The 22,334-nt window shown below is 40.9% G+C and overlaps 1 protein-coding gene across 2 annotated transcripts in view; it reads left to right on the top strand.

The window, feature by feature from the left end:
* The first annotated feature begins 18,376 nt into the window (after positions 1-18,376).
* LOC137265871 (probable sodium/potassium/calcium exchanger CG1090) overlaps positions 18,377-22,334 on the top strand; it is a 62,587-nt gene continuing 58,629 nt past the window's right edge. For both annotated transcript variants that reach the window (XM_067801333.1, XM_067801334.1), the window contains exon 1: positions 18,377-18,676. In XM_067801333.1, coding sequence (XP_067657434.1) covers positions 18,502-18,676 — 175 coding nt within the window. In that variant the 5' untranslated portion in view covers positions 18,377-18,501. The remainder of the gene's footprint in view (positions 18,677-22,334) is intronic.

Here is a 22,334-nt window from a genome sequence, read left to right as displayed (position 1 = left end):
GGAGAATAACGGCATTTTTGCCCCTATTTAAGATAGTCGGTATTCTTACATGTCATGGAGACTATACCTTTGCTCCTTTCAGTCATAGCACGTTTGGGTTTTATGACAGCACCACGAGTGAGCCGAGCCTCTTTCCAAAATGTTTTAAGAAAACTATTTTTCTGATTTTTAACACTGTAGATATTTAAACTGACATGGTAGAGTAAAAGCACGGTAAAGTATATGTTTTTTACTTAGGACAAACAGCACAATTCACACAAAACGCGAACTCACTTCACCATTCACTTGAATGGAGGTAGCGTTCTCATGCATGCTGATGTGTTATGCCAGCTAAGTACGATTGAGGTGCCCGTTGTGTAGTTTGTTTTGGAACCCCGCAGTTGGCAATATCCCAGTTATGTGGAGGCGTTCTGTAAAAGATCGATTCTGGACTAGACAATCCAGTGATTAACAGCATGGGCATCGATCTACACATTTGGCATGTGTTAGCGAAGTCAGTGAGTCTGACAATCCGGATCCATCGATAACCCGGATGTTCACGGTATAGAGGTCCTCGCCCTCGCGTCTTTTGTAACTAAGTATAATACCACTCGTTGCTAAAAATGATGACATGAACGAGTGGTGATATAGCTGATATCAAAGATACAAGATGAGACTTTATTTATCATCCAATACTATAATTAATTTGTCGTTTAAGAGAAATATAAAAAACGAAACGTCACCTGTAACAAGTTCATTTCAAGACGTGTGTGAATACATTCACGTAAACAAGAGTGATGGAACAGGATAACAGCGACACCACTGCGTCATATAGAACAAGCACATAAAAAGGTAGTGCTGACATTGATTGCTTTAACTTCTGCAATACAACAAAGTTCCACTGCTTCTTGGTGGCATTTCATGTAAACTCTTATTTCGTTAGAATAAATCACAGACAAAATAACTCTTTCCATCTCCAAGAAGAATCACCCAAAGAATTCAAAGCTCGTGCACATGCTAGTTCGAATTGTTTGATCGGCATTCTAGAAGTTAGTGACTCAAAAATGAAACATACAACTTTATTTATGACAATTTCTTGTTCATTGTATAGAACAGACGTTTCCGTGTAAATTAGATTCTTACATCGTTATGAAAGCTAAACGTGAATACGACCAACTGATGAGAGGAATATACACATGGTGTGTTTTGACAAACAGCAGATAAACATTGACAATAACATGTAATTGGATAAGAACTTGTCCATAGTTGGGATAGGCCAGTGAGAGACATGGAACAACAAATGAGAGTAGTGACGAAGCCAATAAAGAAGGGGGATTAAGTTGTAATAGCGAGCTGACAGGTTGCTACGTTGTCTATATAGTTTCTTAAATTCTTCATAAGCTGATGGTATGTAGTATCCTTGGTCTCTGTTGATCAAAGGGTTGTGGCGGCGGATTTCGATGGGTTCCAAAGTGTTTTCTTTTTGTGAAGTCTTGATTCTTGGGAGATAAGTTTCGAATTTGTCAGCCTTGAATTGATTAAATTTCTGTTATTGATTTGAGATGGCTGATGTGCTGTCTGCTATGGCTGTTAAGGTTTTATATTCTTATGCAGGAATCAACGGCAGGTTTCACCTATGTAGGAGGCACCACATGTATACTTAAATTTGCAGATCACTGCTGTGGGGAGTTGCTTTTTCTCGCTCTATGCAATGAATAGAACTTGTCATCCATAAAGTTGTGTTTCATTTTTTTATGTCAGCTCAAAGGAAAACATGGCGGAAATGAAAGTAGTCCGAAAATACTGACCAATCGGAAATTAGCTCAAAGCTTACCAAAACGATATCTCCTAGTCTTAGGAGACCAATATTTGATGATAAAGTTGTTAACGTCAATCTTTCAGTTGTTTCAAAGGAATGGTGATACAACGAGTAAGGGGTGTTAAAGAGTACCCTTATCTATCCTGGGTGTTGTGAATTAGAGATGGTGCTGTCACAATGTTAATGTCCAGCATTCTGGCCCATTCTGCCAAATACACATCCAGCATAGCATGTCCTAAGTAATTAGTGTTCGCTGTTCTTGACGCTGACATCTGGACTACCTAAATCTTAAAAAAAAGATCTCCGGAAAGCGCGGACAAGGCAGTTTCCATCACGAAGAATGAAAACCTCTGGGGTCGTCAGGAAGAGGGCAAGAAACGTGCTTATGGATTTGAAGTAATCTCCAATTTAGCACATTGACATCTGCGCCAAATTGCATCCATTGGTCTGGGTGCGCTTTCTGTCCGTATGTCCGATATTAGCTTGAGGCCTGATTGTTTTTAAGAACAAGTATGTTATAGTCAGAAGAATAGTATATTCTTTACAAATGAAAATCCAGATATACCTTGTTTAAAACGTGACTTTTTATCACCGTACAAAAGCCTGACAGGTATATTGGAACTATAAAAAGGTCGGATCGAAGCATTTTTTCCACATTTGAAGTTCCTGCCTGAAAACAGTAAACGCTCTACCAGTAATTCTAGTCCCATGTATGGGTGAATATTCCTCAGAAGAAGCCTCGTGATAGACGGTGTGATAGACATATCATCCAGATATGTTATCCAGAAATGTGGTATTGAAATAGCAACGACAGATGAAGGAAAAATAATATGTATGTACTTCTTATGCAGTTATATAGACAGTTTACGGTGTTGTAGATAGAAAGTAGCAGATAGAGACAATAAATTCAAATATAATGTCACTTTACTCGAAAAAGCAAACTAACTGCAAAGTCTAATGTAGTTTTACGTAATTAAATCATCAAAAAATAGTTCAAAATATGCCAAGTTTCGTGTCTATTGTACACGCCATTACAGTTCAATCATTTTCCAAAAGGACGGACAAGAATACATATAAGGTGCATTGGGATACTCTGAAAAGAACCATCGCAAAAATTTTGAAAAGTGTTTTGATTGTGACTTGTGCCGTCAAAAACTTTGTGTACATGTCCTATTACCCGAACGCCCACATTACAAGGTATGGAAAATCAAAGTTCATTTTCAGAAGGGTTGAACAATAATCTTTGGAGCAACCGATTGATGTTACAAAACAATCTTCCATCTTATTAGTCACTATCAATTTAGCGGTTTTGTTTATGCCGATGTGTTGGGTTTTTTTTAAAAAAGGATCCACCACTTATAACTTCAAAAATCAATACAAGCAAAAACTGAAATGATCACAAAGGAAGACACAGCAAGAGCTAGACACATCACCTGCTAAACAAAGTGTTAGTGTTCACAGATGCATGCAACTGCACTGCATATTTTCACATGGGAGTGAAATGTGACGGATTGGAGCTGATCCACGGTTACAAATGTGATGCTGAGTCTGGTATATGAGACAAGTGATTGACAGCATGACCATCAATCTACGCATCTGAGATACGATGAGAAAAGTCAACCAAGTAAATGAGTCTGACCACCCAATCCCGTGATTTGCCTCGTACGACAAGTATGGGTTGCTGAATCGTAACCTGGACCTTGACGGGATCTTTATATAGGAATCAGTAACAGACACAAAGTCGCCAATATTGATGAATATCCTTCATCTTTAGAACCTCCATCTTCCAAATAATGAATAATAAAAGTTTTCCTGAGTCTTCTGCTGGGTAGATTTGCTGGGCAGATAAAGACCTACCTTCGGACATGGCTTGCAGACCAGAATCCGTGAGGATCCGGTTAGAACTGGTCTTCAGTAACCTATCATTATCGTAAGAGGCAACTAGCGGGATCGGGTGTTCATGTAAGTTCGTCAGGCTCGCTGACTTAGTGGACGCATGTTATCGTATCCCAATTGCGTAGATCGATGCTGACTTTGATCACCGGTTTGTCTGATCAAGACTCGATTACATAGCTGGAATACTGCTGAGTGCGGTGTTTAGAAACAGCTAATCATCCTTGTACACCACTGCATTCACACATTACCTTCTAGGGCTGAAATGTCTAGTAAGGAAAGCTATTAAAGAGTGATAGCGTGTAGAAACTGATTTTGAATTTGAGTTCTTTTCGACTGATCTTAAGTCATTCAGCGATAGTTATTAATCATGTTTCCAGGCAATCGGCTAGCCCAACTCATATTCATATTGGGACACTATCGCCATCTTACTGAAACGTTGTTGACAACATACTAACACTTAAGTTACTCACTTCAGTATCTTTGTTTGGGCGGCTGCATGTGTGGGCTGATGTCACACTGTCACACGTTCACGAAACTCCCAGACGGATGGGAAGTACAGATTTAATGAGAAAAGGGGATTGTTACTGCTGTGGTCGTGTTTCCCCGCGGGGAATGCACGGTGTCTTTATAATGGGTCTACTCATGGGAGCTGCCGTGTGGGAATGTGCTCATTGTAACTTTAAACTAATGACGTGGTATGCGTGCTTATCAAGGTCAGAATCGATGCTTCCAGATTCGCATTGAAATAACGTTATAATAAAATGATCTAACGTGATGAAAAAAAATTCTCAGATATGATAAAATCATGGTGTCCGACAATGACAGCAAGAAAAGTCTCAACACTGCCAAACACAGTGAGCTTGAAATAAGATTTATTGCGAGATTGTCCCGCTGGAAATGAAATGGCTCTTGACCAATGTCTGTTTCAAACAACGCTGTGTGTTTCTGTATTCACGAACAGTCTGTGTCAACACATACGTCAGCGTCAGACGTCCTCAAGGACGTGGAACACATAACTCCGCTAAGTCAAACACCCAGGAGTGGAGAAGATGAAGAAATATTACACGGTGACGACAACAGCAATGAAGGACATCGGCGTCCCGGGATCATCTTGTTCCAGAGATCATTTGTCTTCTGCTGGGGGGATACCGATTGGGACTTCATGTTCTAGTGGAGATACACCAGAGTGGTTATTTGTGAGGGAAGGTGGTGACTGCGGAGACGGTGTATAAATAAAACTTGCCCTCATGACGAAGCGATCCCCAGTGTTGGACTTGGATAACAAGGTGAGAAGTCGAGTTCCCTCTGTCCAGACTTTGTTTGGAACCTTCCAAACAAAGGATGAACAAACTGCGGTTCATCTTTTGGTGTCATCAGGACGGTTGGGATCGTTTTGAGAGTGAAATCTGGTGATATGTTGTAGCCGCTAGGGGAGTGATGACGTAATTACATGCAAATGCACATGTTGTCAAAATACATATCCAATGATTAAAACACGAGTCACAACTTCTTGTATGATGTTTTAGGTTTCACATTTTCATCTTACCCCAGGAAGACCCGGGGTAGACACTGTCCTTTAGACTAACCCGTGCTTGTCGTAAGAGGCGACTAACGGGATCGGGTGGTTAGGCTACCGACATGTAGATGGAATTCTGCTGAGTGCGGCGTAAAACTAAACTCACTCATTCGTGTAAAAGCTAAGAGTGACCAATTTCTGGCAATGGATCATGAGGGAGACGCAAGGGATTTCACATTATCGTAGTAATCTATATAATCCCCCCATTATATCATTATAACATTGTGACACAATTACATTTTGTTTGTGATGTAAACAAAGAAGACTGAAATTTTCTGTGTCGTTGCAGAAGCAAAGATTACCGTGCATGTTATGTCAGTTTTTCAAAACGGTGACTGGAAGCTGCGGTGAAAGGTGTCCTTTCTACTTGAATGATTGCGAGAACTACTTCTTCGCTATTGTGAGAGAGGATATACCCACAGAATAATATATGTGTCCAGTCCCAGGTATTGTGTTTGGAATGTTTCAGGGGAGGACATGGGCCCTTATACACAACCGGGGAGGGGATATGGTCATCTGGCTTCTCAACCCCGGATGGCTGAACATCTGACCAGTGTAACTGGTCCGTTGATTGTATCATATGTTGCCATGTCTCACTGAACGTTGCTCTCGTACATTTCAAACAAACTGTTATCGACATGTCCGCTTACACGTCCTGCGATAGAGTGGCTGTAGATACGGGACATACGAAACAGCCGTCAACATGTCAGTTAATACATTCAGCGTTGAAAGGATTAAAACTGGCGATGTACAATATGAGACTGGCGCACGGAATATCCCAGACTTGCAATCAGTCGGGGTAAAACGGGTAAGCTGGCTAACAGTGAGTAAGTTTAGTTTTACTCCGCTTTTATCAACAATCTCAGCAATATGACAAGGGAAACCAGACATGGGTTTTACACATTGTGTCCATGTGGAGAATCTAACAAGGTCTTCAAAGTGACGAACGAAACCACTAGGCTACACCACCTCCCCAGAAGGCTAGCAACTGAAAAGGATGACACCGAGACCACCCGGCCACGTAATATGAAACCCAGAGGTCAGTGGGGCCAACCACTTACTACTATCAATACCAAGAAGTTACTATGACAACCAGACCAAGTCCTATCTACACCACGTTGCCAGACTGACTACCCAACCAAAGACTGACAATACGTTTAGGTCACTTTATCTAACAGGTTGAGTACTTTCATTTCCTAGTAAGACGTTTGGCTTCGTGATCAAAGAGCCAGGAGCCAGTTTTATCTCATTTGCATCTATCGATGCTCATGGTGTCAGTCATTGGGTAGTCAGACTGTTGCCATATACTGTTACTGCGTGGAGCGATATACAACAATAAAGTAAATGATCCCACAGGCTGTATAACGCGTGTCCCGTCAGTGACTGAACAGACCTGGGAAACTGACTTGCTTCAGCATAATTAAAGGCACACTTTCCTATAATCAATATTGCATTTCTCTCATTAAGACTAACTATCAGTTCCCAGCGAAGCCACCATATAATGTATTTAGAAAAAAATACTCATTAAGATTACCATATGAAATTAAAAACATTGCATTAAAGCGACTCTGGTGCCCTCTTTCAACCGAACTTTATTTCAAGTGAATCCTACGGAGTTATGTCCTTTGGAATCCTCTTTACGATATCCGACAACGAAACATGTGAATGAAGCCAGTTTGAAAAACACCGACATCACTGCGAGGGACAGTTTTCGATGTATATGTACGGAACTATCGTTTTCACTCCATACATGTCACGCGTTATCTGTTTGGAGACTGTTCGCCTCTGTAGTGTTCTGAAATATAGTTGTATGACTTATAGCATCTGAGGTCACGTGATGCGACTTGGTGAAGGTAACATGAGGCTTGTGCATTACGTCAGAATAAAGCGGGTGATTGGAACCAGTCGCATGTCGTTGTGTATGTGTATCAAAAGGAAGCTAAAGTGAGTGCACATGCTCAAGTATATTTATCACAGAACAACATATTGCCAAAAATGTATGGCAATGTGCCTTTAAGAATAGAGAACGAAGTATTTCGAATACTCCCTCTCAGAACATATTAATCATAGAAATACGTTGAAAAAATTACAAAAAATATCAGTTGATATCCTGTTTGGTCCTCGTCAATCTTCGTGAACCCCAGTGAGTATGTTAGTACCGGGGAAGATTAATGCATCCATGGCGCCACGCTGACTCCTTCAGAACACATGGTATCAGTATGGCTGAACCAACGCCTAGCATGTTCCAAATGAAGCCAGCAGAGGTCTTGTAGGGGTTTCAGAACAAAAGCCATTGTTGCTCATCTGACGACAAAGTAGTCTGTGTAGGCGTTTAACAGTACAGGTTGGGTTGTATTCTCTCCAGGGAGTTGAAAACGATTAATGGCAAGCATGTGGATCCACTAGTCGTGGAAGAAATAAACCACATTTGAGCAGATACTAGTATCTGGATAAATGTGGTATATGAATATGTACCTAATCAAACATAAAATATGTAACTATTTGTTTGAATAATGTTGAAACAGCGGTTGTGGCATAACTTGCAGTGTTCTGTAAAATGTTTTATCATTACACATCTTACGATCTGTTTGTAAGTACAGTACATGTAACACAATGGTCAGTATAAGAAAAGCTAAAGCTCTAACAGTTAGTACTATTACTGTTCGTCTATAGAGTTGGCTGAACCGTGACATCCAGAGACACCATCCCGTGGCAGTTATTAACCATGTCAATTCCAGTAACAGCAACTTACCAACTACGTTTATGGTTGCCATGACAGTTAACGACTCAGGTATTAACTGACCCTACTGGAGTTTCGCACACAGTACCGTAACTCTAGCACTTACTTTTTAATCTATCTGTGCAGATTAATGTCGCGTTATTTTGACAATAAGCACAAAAGGGATTAGACCTTCAGCAGGAACTACTTCATCATGAGCCCTTCATCCTCCGACATGAAGACTCAGACGTTCCCACACCTGAAATCTAGCGTAAATCAGCGCGAAGGTTGCCATCTCCTTCCAAAGATCTCTCTCGAGTTGATACATAACGGGAGTGATCCCACAGGTAATGGTCATCTAGATAAACGGACGATCGGCATCACGTTACTATTCCATACAATGTTGAAAGCATTTGACTACGATCGACTAAAATAAAAACCAATAGCGTCCCATACAAAATCGTTGAGATGTTATCTGTCCGTCATGTCACAGCCAACGCAAGAGCGGGACAGGTGGTGTAGCCTTGAAGCCAGTTTAACACCTGCACGGACAGCCAGATTGCAAAATACACCGTACGTGGGTTGTAACGTAACACGTGGCGTAATGTTATCACCGAAATTCACATTCGCTTCAGTGTGAGTTCTTTCATGTTCAGGATACATGTGAAAAGACTGTCATACCGGCATATTTCCTACTTGCCTGAACTCAGGATGTGCCAAACCGTGCATTTCGAAACGATATTGTCCAAGATGTCGATTTTAAGGCAAGTGTGAAACTGTTCATAATAGGCAAGTGCAAGTGCACGTCTCATTAAAAAAAGAAAGATCTATAAAGAGACTTTATTATATTTATGACGACTGGCTCAACACTCCTTAGATAAAATGGTAACCTAAGCAAGTTACTCATGGGACATTCTAATCAAATACTCTGTATCCGCACTCAGTAGTCAATCAAATACTCGGTATGCGCACCTCGGTAAAGCAATCACGCATTCGGTATCTGCATTCGGTAGCCAATCACGTACTCGGTATCCGCAGTCAGTAGCCAGTCAAATATTCAGTATCCGCAACTCAGTAGCCAATCAAGTACTCGCTATCCGCACTCGGTAGCTAATCAAGTACTCGCTATCCGCAGTTCGTTAGCCAATCAAGTACTAGATATCCGTACTCGGTAGCCAATCAAGTACACTGTATCTGAACTCGGTAGCCAGTCAAGTACTTTGTTTTCTTTTTAAGCAGACTGTCAGGAACTCGGTATCCGGACTCAGAAGCCAAGCTCGTACTCAGTATCCGTATTCACTATCCAGTCGCGTACTCGGTATCAGTAATCAGTAACTGGTCAAGTACTCGCTATCGAAAGTCAGTGGTAGGTCGAGTACGAGTACTTGGTATCCGTTCCCAGTAGCCAATAAATACTGGGTATCCATACTCAGTAACCAGTCAAGTACTGGATTTCCGTTCACAGTAGCCCATCAAGTAACCATCCGGAAAAGACACCCGACGTTACTTAAATGTTTGCTCAAACGACTCTGGGTATTCATTCAAATATTTCATATTATAGCAGTGTGAAAAGTATGCATGCTTGGCATAACGTTTGGCCATAACATGATGCATAACCTACTGCGAGCCCATCTTCCTTCAGCCGATTTCTTATTTAAGGCACTCTGCCATTTTGCCATGTGGAATACATCCTGTATACACTTGGTGGGAAAGCGTGGCATGTCCGGAATAATCTGCCTCTTTCCTCACAGTCATAAAATCACATCGAACTGCAACATTTACGGTACTAACAGCATTATTGTCCTCGAATGGATTGTGCTCTTGATGCGTAAATACTAAATTGTGACAAGATACTGATGCCTTTGTCGAGAACTGCTAATTCTCAGGTCACGTTGTTCCCGTTAATCACCATATTGGCAGGTGTGGCAAACGCCCTCATTACATAATGCCAACAATCAAGGTTGCCCCTTAGCAACAGCCGATGCGTCACGCTAAACGAATTGCCATCTATTTTCTGTACCGCAAGTCCATCTCCCGTCAAATAGCTTTTGGTTAAACGGGGAGAAGATGGATAATGATCACTTGAGTGCCCGGATCAGCCAAAGTTCAGTGTCGTCTGCTCCGTGACATCGTAATGGAGTAGGGTCCGGAGTGGTGGCAACGCTACAGAATTAATGGTATTTACTGACTGACCATGATCATGGTCATGTGTCAATGAGATCGTTCCTTTCCAGAGAGATAATAGTTATTAAATCAGAGCGAGGCCCTCGACAACTGAAAACAACCCACTAGGATCTGAAGAATCTCATCATTGACGCTTCTGGATCGCATTTAGGGGAATTAAATCACTGAGAGAATGACAGGCGAAAACAATAGTCATTATCATAGTATACACCAGTAAAAGTCATGACCCGAACATATGATCGTACCAAGCAACCGCCGGGCAAAAGGAGTATATCTGATGGTTGTAAGCAAACAAGAAATTTACACACTGAGTTACCAGATATGTGCACAAAATCTGTGGTCTAGAGTACCAGTTGTCCGACTTCCACTTTTGTACAAGTTGCAGTGACTGTGTGGACTAAGCAGCTCACTCTGATTGTTGGCGATAAGGTGACAGACACTGAGGGTGTGTTTTCCACCTGCGTTCTTAACGTCCTTGGACAACGCCTTACTGACTGTTAAGTGGACTACCGCCTCTTATAATAATATTATAGTTACACTACAGCATGTCCGGTTCATTTGGGAGGATTCCCCATAGTACTTTAGTAGATAGTGCATTAGACGTTTACCATTTAGGTGAAACGACAAACTCAATATAACAATCGAGTTGGACTAAACTTCGAACCCAGAATCAGGTGTCTCTCGTGCCCAGGGCAACTTGTACAACGAGTTGCGGTTCTTTAGACCTATTAACCATCTGTGCACCGGTACGAAGAATTCTTCGACAAAATGTCAAGCGGATATGAGTTGCAAAGACTTCGACATGAAACATCACGTGTTAAGCACCTAACCGAAAAACCCATGAAGTTATGGATTAGAATTGGTCTTCAGCGACCCATGATAACGGGTCATGATGACGGGCCTTTTGGTGACACATGTCATTGCCATTGGGTAGATCGTGGCTCATGCTGTGGATCACTGGATTGTCTGGTCCAGACCGCCGCCATATGGCTGCGGCGTTAAACAACAAACCATCCAATCAACCGAACCGAAAGAGCATACACAGTTACTATAAAACACTGGATAATTAAGCAGCTGATTAATCATGGTAGTGATTCCACAGCGACACTAACGTGGTCTTAGAAGTACCGCCAATCAGATAATTGCCCACACCATGGGCGTGATTTCTCCGTGGGTGCGGAAACCACCACGTCCTCCGCCACCCTTTATTCAACGACGCTAATCAAAACAGGAACATTTTTTCTGCAACCGGAGGTAACGCTCGCGGCTTGATTACTGTGTGCAACAATAACAGAGTATTTTCATGACACCGAATGTATAAATACTGCGCATTAGATTAGCATGCGCTAAATAGGTTTGATGTGTCATGAGTACCATTGAACGTCATACACGTATTAACAGTCGCCATCGTGGCTGGACATCCGTCCGTGGGATTCTTGTAGGAACAAGACAAAGGGTTTAAAACTGTTATAGGCCCACACGGACATAAAGCCTTCAGACAAAACACGCCTGGGCTAAATGTCCTATGACAACAACAACAACAACAAAAATTAACGTTAGTAACATAATGTTGAATATGTAATACCAAATAATTCACAAAAGTAAATTAAGACGACCTTCTTAACCCCGTATATGCAGGTGGGGAAGGATGCTTTGATAATATATCATTTATTGATGAGCTACTCCAAACATTGAAGACAGAAGTAGGAAATCAGGAAACACCTAATTAACACGTAGTTTGTATACTGACCATATAAGCAGGTGTCTGTGTAACAACATTGAAAAGACCATCTTAATAAACATCATACCTACTGGCATGCCACAATGAGTATCTGACCAACAAAATCAAACATAAGAGGAAGTGATCACGTTTAACCAGTTCTCTTAAACAACGTTACCCATAAGATGCACCTTGGAATGAATCATTAACTGACTGATGATTGCCAGCATTGTTACGTTCTCAGAATACGAATATGGACAGAATCAGTCAAACTGGTACACGGACCCTTATGATATGATACAGTGCCCACCCTGCTAATATGTAGATCGACTGTGTGTGTGCGGGCATGGTACTGGTTAGGGGTAGGGATAGGATGAAGAAGTTGACCGTACTGAAGTTCTATGTTGAACTGATCTGGGAGTATGGAATCTGATATACGAATGCTGGCAGTAGATCCATCTGACTCCGCTCAGCGCCACACGATCATTACACAGCAACCAATGTTTTGTACAGCAACTTGGGTTTAAGCGAGGTAACAAGAGTAGTGTGACTCTGAATTAGTCGGCCACATTTAATAGGAAAAAGAAAAAGCAGCTCTGTCGCCAAGAGACATTGCAGAGAAGAAGAACCAAAACTGGTTCTGTTAACCAGTTACTTCACCAGAAGAAGCTGACAGACAGGAAGTAAAACGTCAGCGCTATCAATGCTCAACGAGGCAGTGTCAGAGGTGAAACCGTCTCAAAGTGCTGAGTGAGTGAGTGAGTGAGTGAATTCAGTTCTACGCCGCTTCTAACAATATTCCAGCAATATCACGGCAGCAGACACCGGAAATAGGCTTCACACATTGTACCCATTTGGTGAATGGAACCCGGGTCTTCGGCTTGGGGAGCGGCGGCTTTAACCACTAAGCTACCTCACCGCCCCCTTTCCATGTAATGACTCGCCTTAGTATACAATACACCCATGAAAACCCGGATTAGAACTGGTCTTCAGTAAGCCATGCTTGTCACGAGATGCGACTGAGGGGATCGCGAAGTCCTCTCTGACGTAGTTGACAGATTGATGCTCGTGCTGGTGATGACTGGATTGTCTGGTCCAGACTCTATTATTTACAGCCAGCTAGCATATCGTTGGAATAGTGGCGATACACAACATTAAATTAATTAATCAGTCAGCGTAAATCACAAACAATCTGAAAATGAACACTCCAAGAAATAATGGTGAACATTTTCGCATGGTTTACCACATGTCCAGGATGGATCACAAATTTCTCGGTTTTAAACATGATTTTTAGATGGTTGTAAATGTTCCCAAAAGCAAAGACGATGAATATTTCCGCGTGTTCGCAAGATTGATCTGTAAGCAAGTATCGTTTGACTTAATGGTCAACGGAACATAGCTGACATCATTGACAGGGTTGTTGTACCACATTTCCATGACCATCCCCCTGAGCATAAGGCCAGTCTTCTTATGTTTCAGTCCTTGTCTACTTCCTGCTCGTGCCTTTGGTACAAACTCGACCGTGGTCCACCAGGTGTCCAGGTATCAATCCATTTAAGCATGCTTACATGTCGGAGAATACGTCTGAAAGATTTTCCGGTTCAAAATCTTGATGTACTCGGACAAGCCTTCCTTCAAGAATGAAAAGCATCAAACATCTGATAGCGATAAGGAGGGTCAGAGATGTTATTGCACTTGGGTGAGTTTTCACCAGCTACATGTATATACATTGTGATCGGTTATTGGTCACTGTGTGACTTCTTGAGGATTGTATGTCAGAATCCTCAAACTGACCGCACAATGTTAACGTTAGCGATCATAGTTATCAGCTTTACAACATAAGTCAGTATTTTTTGCCATGTTTGCCTCTCCGAATAAATACACTTTGTGAATTTAGACTTGACATGTAATTATTGTCAGAGGGTCAATTTATGCAGATAGTAAGTTTAATTTGGATATGTTTCTTTGCTGTCTTCAATAGTAACATTTTGATCCTGTGAAAAATGTGGATTGCTGCGGTACTTCAGTTTGTGTGTGTTGTTTTTCATATACATCCCTTTGCTAGAGGTCTCATTGCTTGCTATTACATATAGCTGCGTATATTCTACCTTGCTCTATACTTCTCAACATATCATAAGGCTATTTTAACAGTGAGTTTAGTTTTACGTCGCTTTTAGCAACATTCCGGCAAAATCACAGCGGAGGACACTAGAAACGGGCTTCTCACAATCATTGCACCCATGTGTGGAGTCAAACCCTGGTCTTCAGCGTGACGAGCGAACGTCTTATCCATGAGGCTACCCCACCGCCTAGCTAAAAATAACATGTTGCATGCACATTAGGAGGTGAAATCAGCCGACCCTGATCGATTGGTCAGCAGACAATCAGATGCTCTCAGGTAATATTTTCCCACTTCTGTCAAAGAAGGTAATTTTAAGTTGCCATGGATATTGATTTACCTCATAAATATTCGTAATGAAGCCACTGATTCTCATAACAATTGCTAACACGAGTTCCTGAGTCTAGTGTTTAGCTAAAAGGTTCTGAAGATTCTGAAAACAGTGGTCTCTTGGACATGGAGAGCAGGTCTTGATGTTTATGACACACAGTATATGTGTCCTTGCGCTGATATGTTTTCGTTGCAGGAAACAACACGGCAAAAAGTTCAAGGAAGAGTCTGAACTGTATGATTGTTTGTGTGTCAGCTCTGATCGTGTTGTCATATGTCGGTCAGCACCGATCGTGTGATCATCTGTGTGTCAGAACTGATCGTGTTATCATGTTTGTCAGCACCGATTGTGTGATCATATGTCTACCAGCACTGATCGTGTGATCATCTGTGTCAGTACCGATCGTGTGATCATCTGTGTGCCATTACCGATCGTGTGACCATCTGCTGTCTGCGCCGAGCGTGTGATCATATGTGTGTCAGAACCGATCGTGTAATCATATGTCTCTCAGCACCGATCGTGTGATCATCTATGTGTCAGTACCGATCTTGTTGTCAGCTGTCAAACAGTGTCGATCGTTATCATCTCTGTGCCAACACTGATTCTTATCATCTGTGTGTCAGCACCGATTGTGTGATCATCCATCCGTCAGACCCGAATGTTATCATCTGTCTATCAGCACCTACTGTGTGATCATCTGTCTGTCAGCACACACTGTCAGCGCCGAATCAACTGTCAGAGACGATCGTTATCATCTATGTGCTAACATCGATTGTGTGATTATCTAGCTGTCAGAACCGACTGTGTGATCATGCGTTGTGTTCTTCCCTATCGCCGAGCGCCAGGCTGGGTAATAACAAGTATGACCCTTTATACCATGTCGTATGAAGCAGTTGGGGATCGAATTTTCTAGCCCAGGCAGGAGCACTAATATGGGCACTATCCTTCTGACACCCTGAAGGCATTATGACTTTATAAACACACAAACGTATAAACATGTATCAAAATTGTTACATCACTTCATATAAAACTAACACATTCTGTCACAGACATGGGTATTAACGATTGATAGTCTGGATCATCTTGACATTGGTTCTTTAACACTGCTTTCGTGTCAAGAAGAATCAAATTCATTTACACAGGTATTCAGATCTTTTGAAGCAAGTAACACCGTGATATGGGCGACGTATGAGAACACACCGCAATACCAAATACATCAATTTTTAGACTAATGCCTCATTATAATAATTTTTGACAGCAACAAACAAACTCATTTAATTGAAAAGGAACCCCTGTTGAATATGATAAATTTTGACAGTAACAAACAAACCCAAGGTGAATATAAATGATTTTGATAGTAACAAACAAACTGTTTTAATTGAAAAGGAGCCCCAGGGAGACCAGACATCAGAACCGGACGAAAATTAGACTCGCTTCATTTAAGGACTTAGCACTGGGGAGAAGACCTTGCAGTAGGCAAAATAATGTGGTTCGGGGACTGTGAGAAGACCAATTAAACTTCAGCTGGACGTTTGAATAACATTTGATCCATCACTCAAAAATCAGATTAACAAAACACAGATATAAAAAAAACAGCTTTAATTTCAGTGGATTCATTGTTACCTTACACTCCAAATCAGATTCACTCAAATACTGCCATACTTCCTTGTATATATAATATTATGCACTTTCAGAATCGTAGGCCACATAACAAAATGTTCTTGTTTCTCGTCACCTCAAAAAATATGGGTCGGGCGGGTGGATTTTATTTTGATATACCATTTTATTTTATGTCCAAAACCCTTGATTTCGGTAGAAATGTACACCCTTTCTCCAACAGAAAATCAAAATTTAAAGGCAGGAAATATCCATGCACGTTTCATTAGAGAGTCACAATTGCATTTGCTCTGGTGTGCAAAAATATATAAAATATTAGGGTAGGTTTGAATTTTGCGGTGGGGTGGTATGAGAAACAGAAATGTTTGTAAATGTGGCCTTATAAAACTCATTTATCTGCAAAAAGTCCCCGCACAGCTGCGTATGACAGCAGTAATGTAGTTTTATAAGCACGTGGACATACCAGTCGGGATTCGAGTATGCCTGATTTCACACTGAATGTAAACAAGAGATTAACAAGGAAGAAGCTGTTTACATTTAACGCTAATGCAGGTAGGTCAGTTTTCATTTGGGGGCGAGTCATACTTGTGTCACGCGATTTTGCTCGGGTATCTAAGGGACATAACTCTATGTTACTTTGCAGTCCACCTCAACATGATACTGTCAGATCCTTTATGGTATTTTACTCTAATGTGTTAATATGGACATTCCGCTGTGTTATGACTATACTCTGTTAATGAAAGTTTCAAGAAACTCAAAGATAATTTACACCTGGACAGAGGAAGATATGTTCTGTAGGTAGTGAACGCGACAAAGCCCACGTTACTGTAATCAACATCTTAAATCAATAACTACCTGCACTGTGTTACGGTACACTGCATTCATGACTGTCCTTGACAACAAATACGCCGGTGAGAAGGTTATACAGCCGTTGTCGTCGCTCATGAACGCCTATGAACGAAGTCGTCACAAGGACCTCCGTATTTATCAGATCGCTCAAAATCGTGCTTCTGATTCAATGTCTCCTCGATGTTTTTAGCCCGCGAAGATCCGGGTTAGAATTGATCTTCAGTAACTCATGCTTGTTGTAAGAAGCGCCCAGTCAGGATCGGGTGGTCAGATTCGCCGACTTGGTTGACACATGTCATCGTATCGCATTTGTGTAGATTGAGTCTGATGCTGTTGATCATTGAAATTTTATTGTCCAAACTCGATTATATTTGCAGACCGCTGTCTAAAGCTGGAATATTGCTGGGTGTGGCGTACAACTAAACTTACTCTTCATTACTGGACTTTCCTGAATAAAAAGTATAACCTAGCTCAAAGAGAGCAAGTTCGGCAAGTGGTGAAAAGGTTCCAGTGTTGAGAAGACGACAGATTTCTACCCCAGCACACCTGTATGAAAAGCTCGTGCGATGTACCCGGGGTTGTCTGCGCGCGCGATCACGTGCATTATGATAAAGTAACTGCAAACGACCTCTGACTCGCAAGTATTCGATTCTGAGGAATTGATTAAATTTTAAACAACTAATTAGCGAAAACAAATGTTGTCTTCACAATGCACATAAGTAACCCAGGTTTTTAATAATACAACCTAGCTGGCTGTTAGTGTTTACAACAAAGAACGCGTGTGTACAGTGTTTGTACAGTGGTAAGCTAACAGTGAACACGAACAGCAGTTGCCTTGAAAACGGGGATGATAGATATGTATGCCTGGTCGCTATGATTACAATACATGCTTCGGTGGGGTGAATCGGTACGACTCGTTTCAAGCAATTAAATCGGACCCAGCGCTATAAAGATATCTGTATACCAACAACAACGTTCATGCTTGTACAGCAGCTTAAATTTAGTCTAACCAGGCAAGCGAGTTGTTGTCCGAACTGACAATAAACATGGTTGCCAGACGTGGTACTGCGACACGATGTACTGTGGAAAGATACATTTTCCAATTTGAGCAGGTTTGGCAATTAGAGTAACTCGTGTTACTGTAAAACGAATAAGTGGTCTTTAACAACATGTTTGTCAGATTTCCGAAAAGATGCCTGATTATTTGTAGAAATGTGAGTTTATCTTTACCTGAAATCAGCGTTACACGTGGAACCAATAGTATTACCTAGCTAGCTGCTTAACCTACAATCTAACAGTATTTGACATTGTCGATATACGTTTAGCAGTGAAAGTCGAGAAGACTTGAATGGAACGGTCTACTAATTCTGCTAGGTAAGACGAATAACCACATGAGTTGTACAGCAAAAAGCGACTGCTTTTGTACCAGTCTCTTGCACCGAGGGTAAATGTTTTGCGTTTACGCAAATATCGATCGATTACCGCGCCTCTCCTAAATTTTTAATGCCAACGCTTACATGCTGTTGGCGATTCCAACCTCCCTCCCCTTTGGAAAATGTGGTCGTCTGATCTTCGTCCCACATGGGCTCGTTTCACTGTTGGAAATGTTGAGTCGCAGGCCCGACGGCGGAAGATAAGGAGATGTGATTGGCAACACTCACAGATAAACGATTCACATTAGAGGAATGAGGCATGCGGATCCGACGATCTCCGGTACACATTCGTGTGTTGATATTTTCTGTAGGGCTGGTTACTCTGACAGCATGGCGAATGTTTTGGCTGTCGGGATCCCCCCAGCTCTCGGAGGAAAGCTCGGAATGGACCGAGGGGAATCCCCCGGACCCTGACAGTGTTTGGCAGACCCAAGGTAGGAACCAACAGTTTGTCGTATTGCAGGTTGCTGCAGAACTTATTGATTGTCAGGATCCCATGGGAGTCTTACGTGGCACAAGAGCTGTACCGTTTATAAAGCTGCGGTGTTGCCCTCTTTCTGGCCGATTGTATAGTGATTGAAATCGCTCATGTGTATACTATTACAGGTCGAGAGACAGGCGAAGGTTGTGAATGACTCGACTCACATTTTCCACATTTCAGTGTGAGAAACATTACATGTACAGTTTTAGAATCAGTGTTAAGGTTGTTGTTTGAGGAAATACTAACATTCCAGTCTCGCGTACACGGAGCTGTCAAGGGCTGTACGGATTAGAATATCGATATCACTGTTTGAGAATGGATTCTAATCTACTGTTTTGGGATTTTGTTGTCTTGACACCCATGGCAGTTTGAGGGAGATGTACTCCTCATTTATTTACTTGACACCAATGGGGTTGGATGGAGATGCATTCCCCATTTTGTTTACCTAACGTCCATGCGTTTGGAGGGAGCTGTACTCAACATTTTGTTTACTTGACTCCCATGGGGTTGGAGGGAGCTGTATTCAACAGTTTGTTTACTTGACTCCCATGAGGTTTGAGGGAGCTGTACTCAACATTTTGTTTACATGACTCCCATGGGGTTAGAGGGAGCTGTACTCAACATTTTGTTTACTTGGCTGTTTGAGGGAGCTGTACTCAACATTGTGTTTACTTGACTCCCATGGGGTCTTGATTTTCCACATGGGTCAATATGTGAAGCCCATTTTTGATGTCCACTGTTGTGATATTTCTGGAATATTGCCAAATGTGATGAATAAAAATTAACCACTCATAGCAGGAGAAATGGAGTTGCATATGGGTTCACAAATGTATGACACTTCTGTAACATCTCACAACATATGAAGGCCATTTCTGAAGTTCTCAGCCATGATTCCAATTCTAACCCCCATCTTCATGGGTCACAGAGATAACAAACAAGACATGTTACCATAACACTGATATGACTTTGGCACATGTTTACTTGATCTTGTAAGCAACACAGCCTGCATCAGATCTGGTGCCCACACACTCTGGTTTTGTATGATCCTGTTTAATCTGGCTCATTGTCAAAACCGACATAAAATTATGGTCCCACCAGTTTTACAACAATATTATGGTCTTCAAGACTTTGTCTAATCCAACCCCTGTCTATTCAACATTTCGGCACAAGTTTCCAGTCCCAACAAGCAGTGTCAGCTGTAATTAACACTGTCTAAACCAATATGGGTATGGACAGACCAATGAAGACCCCGTAATCCAATATAGTCTTGGCACACTAGATAATCAGGAGGACTTAGTAGTGATAGAATGAAATGTTATTAAGATTCTCACAGTTATGGTTTATAAACACTTGGGGATTGCTATCATTCAAGTGAGTGACATGTCACTAAAAAAATGGGCATTGGTTTTTATTGACTTGTCAGTCACTTTGTGTGTCATGATGGCTAGACCAGCTAAGCAGGCACATTTGGCATTAACACTTATAAAACAAATCAGCGTATCAGTGACTTTGAAACTGAAAAAGGAGTAATTGTCTGTCATCAAAATTGTTTTAATTTGCCGCTCAATTACAAAAGATCAAAGTCATTATTGAGATGAATAGACTGACTGTAAATGGCGGCCATGTTGGAAAATGATCATCACTGTCTAATCCGGTACCCTGTCTAAACCAGCATTTCATTTCGGTCTTGTGGATGTGTGGGGTTAGACAGGATTCACTGTGTAGAGTATGTACTCATTTTAGATAGAAATAGCTGCTTACAGGTTACATTACATTGTTTTGTAGTAATTGATAATTTTTTTCTATGTATCCTGTTACAGCTGACTGGGCACTACAGTCAGGATCTAAGCATTTATTCGGAACTCTTCAGATGAAAGATACAATTACAGTAGACGCTGAAGGTCAAGCTGCAAAGAGTTGCCTCTGTTTTTGAATTGTTTTAGTGACAGGAAATACTGAATTTTATGCCATTAAATAAAATATGCACCTTTCTCACAGACATTCACATAAATTTTGACAAGACAATTAAGACGGTAGTGAACTGTTTGATAAACTCAACCAACATATGGAACTAAATTCTCATCAGGTAGAGTGTAATATATCATCCATTTGGTAGTAAACTTTCTCATGGGACTTCTACTATAATTAATAGTCTATTCAATAATATATTTCTTTTAGCAAAATAAGGATGTCAACTTGTATATTTTGATGAACACAACATTTTGAAGTATATTCTTACTTCTCATCCCTTCAGTAATATATCTGATTTGAACTTCCCTCTTTAAATTACATTAAACATAACTCCGAATCTGAAACCTTGAATCTCTATATAAAGTGCTTAAATTGGATGAGGAAATTATCAAATACAGAGTAAGTGAAAATATTCCCCTTACATCCAAAAATTTGAGTTCCTGCGATGAAGTTCAAGAGTTTTATGTGCGAGTACATCAATTAGATATCCAGTTCATGAATTCATTCAAGAACATGTGAAACAGATATCAATTAGCATTCAATTTTAAACAATGTGGTGTCTCAACCAATGGCTTTGAAAATCAACACTGTTAAAAATATTGCTGGTGTACAAATGTTTATATACGTACTATCTTCTTTTAGACAGTGTTTTAACTACCAATTGAGTCATAACAATCACATGAATGATGTTTATAATATTATGAGAGTGCTCAAACTTTGAAGTACATGTATGTGTATCTTGCATTGTATAAATGTTTGTCAAACTTTCTATCCTGTCTGTAGGGAAGTAAGTGTTGAGAGTGGCCACCTGCATAAAAATATTTGCTGTTATTTATTGTTTATGCCATAATATTCTTGTGATAAGAACACAAAACATTAACATGGAAAAAGGGTAGAAAGCATTAGCAATACATTATCAGTGTTAGTGTTAAAGGCTTAAAACCCAGCCATCAATATATTGCTTGGTTGTTTGGTTTGAGAGAGTGTGAGGGATCATGTTTTAAGCATCTGTTCTTAACCTGTGGTTGTTGTTTATCACCCAACTTAGCAGTGGCCATTGAAGGTGTTCTGTAAATAATCAGGTCTGGACCAGACAATCCAATCCAGTGATTGACATCATGAGCATAAATCTATTCATAGGGATTCAATGACATGTGTCAACCAAGTCAGCGAGCCTGACCACCCAATCCTGTTAAGTCACCTCTTACGACAAGCATGGGTTGCTGAAGGCAAATTCTTAGAGATCATGGGTGGAAGAGAGTTGCTGTGAATGTTCCCAAGATTCCTGGTACCCACAGCCATCTGATGCTGCTGCATCTTGTGATTAGGTGAAGTCCTAGTGTGACTGGTTGCAACTCATCCCTGGCTTCATGTGTGTGCACTTCATCTGAATTACTGAGGATGCTTCCAGTTATTGATTCAGTTCCAAAGAAATTCCTAATATGTAGAGAAAATATTCAAGATGTCCAAAATAATTGATGATTTTGTACCTAACAACCAGAAAATGCATCTGTCTTTTCGCTTTACTTCACTTTTATTGCCTTCCATTAATCTTGCATGTACTTGAGGAATGGCAGAGGATATGTCTGGAACATCTATAAATGAGACATTCCTAATAATAAAGATAACTTGAGACTTAT

Source organism: Haliotis asinina, chromosome 15, assembly GCF_037392515.1.
Source record: "Haliotis asinina isolate JCU_RB_2024 chromosome 15, JCU_Hal_asi_v2, whole genome shotgun sequence".
Taxonomy (NCBI): Eukaryota; Metazoa; Mollusca; class Gastropoda; order Lepetellida; family Haliotidae; genus Haliotis; species Haliotis asinina.
The sequence above is the reverse complement of the archived record's forward strand: the minus strand, read 5'-3'. Positions and strand labels throughout refer to the sequence as shown.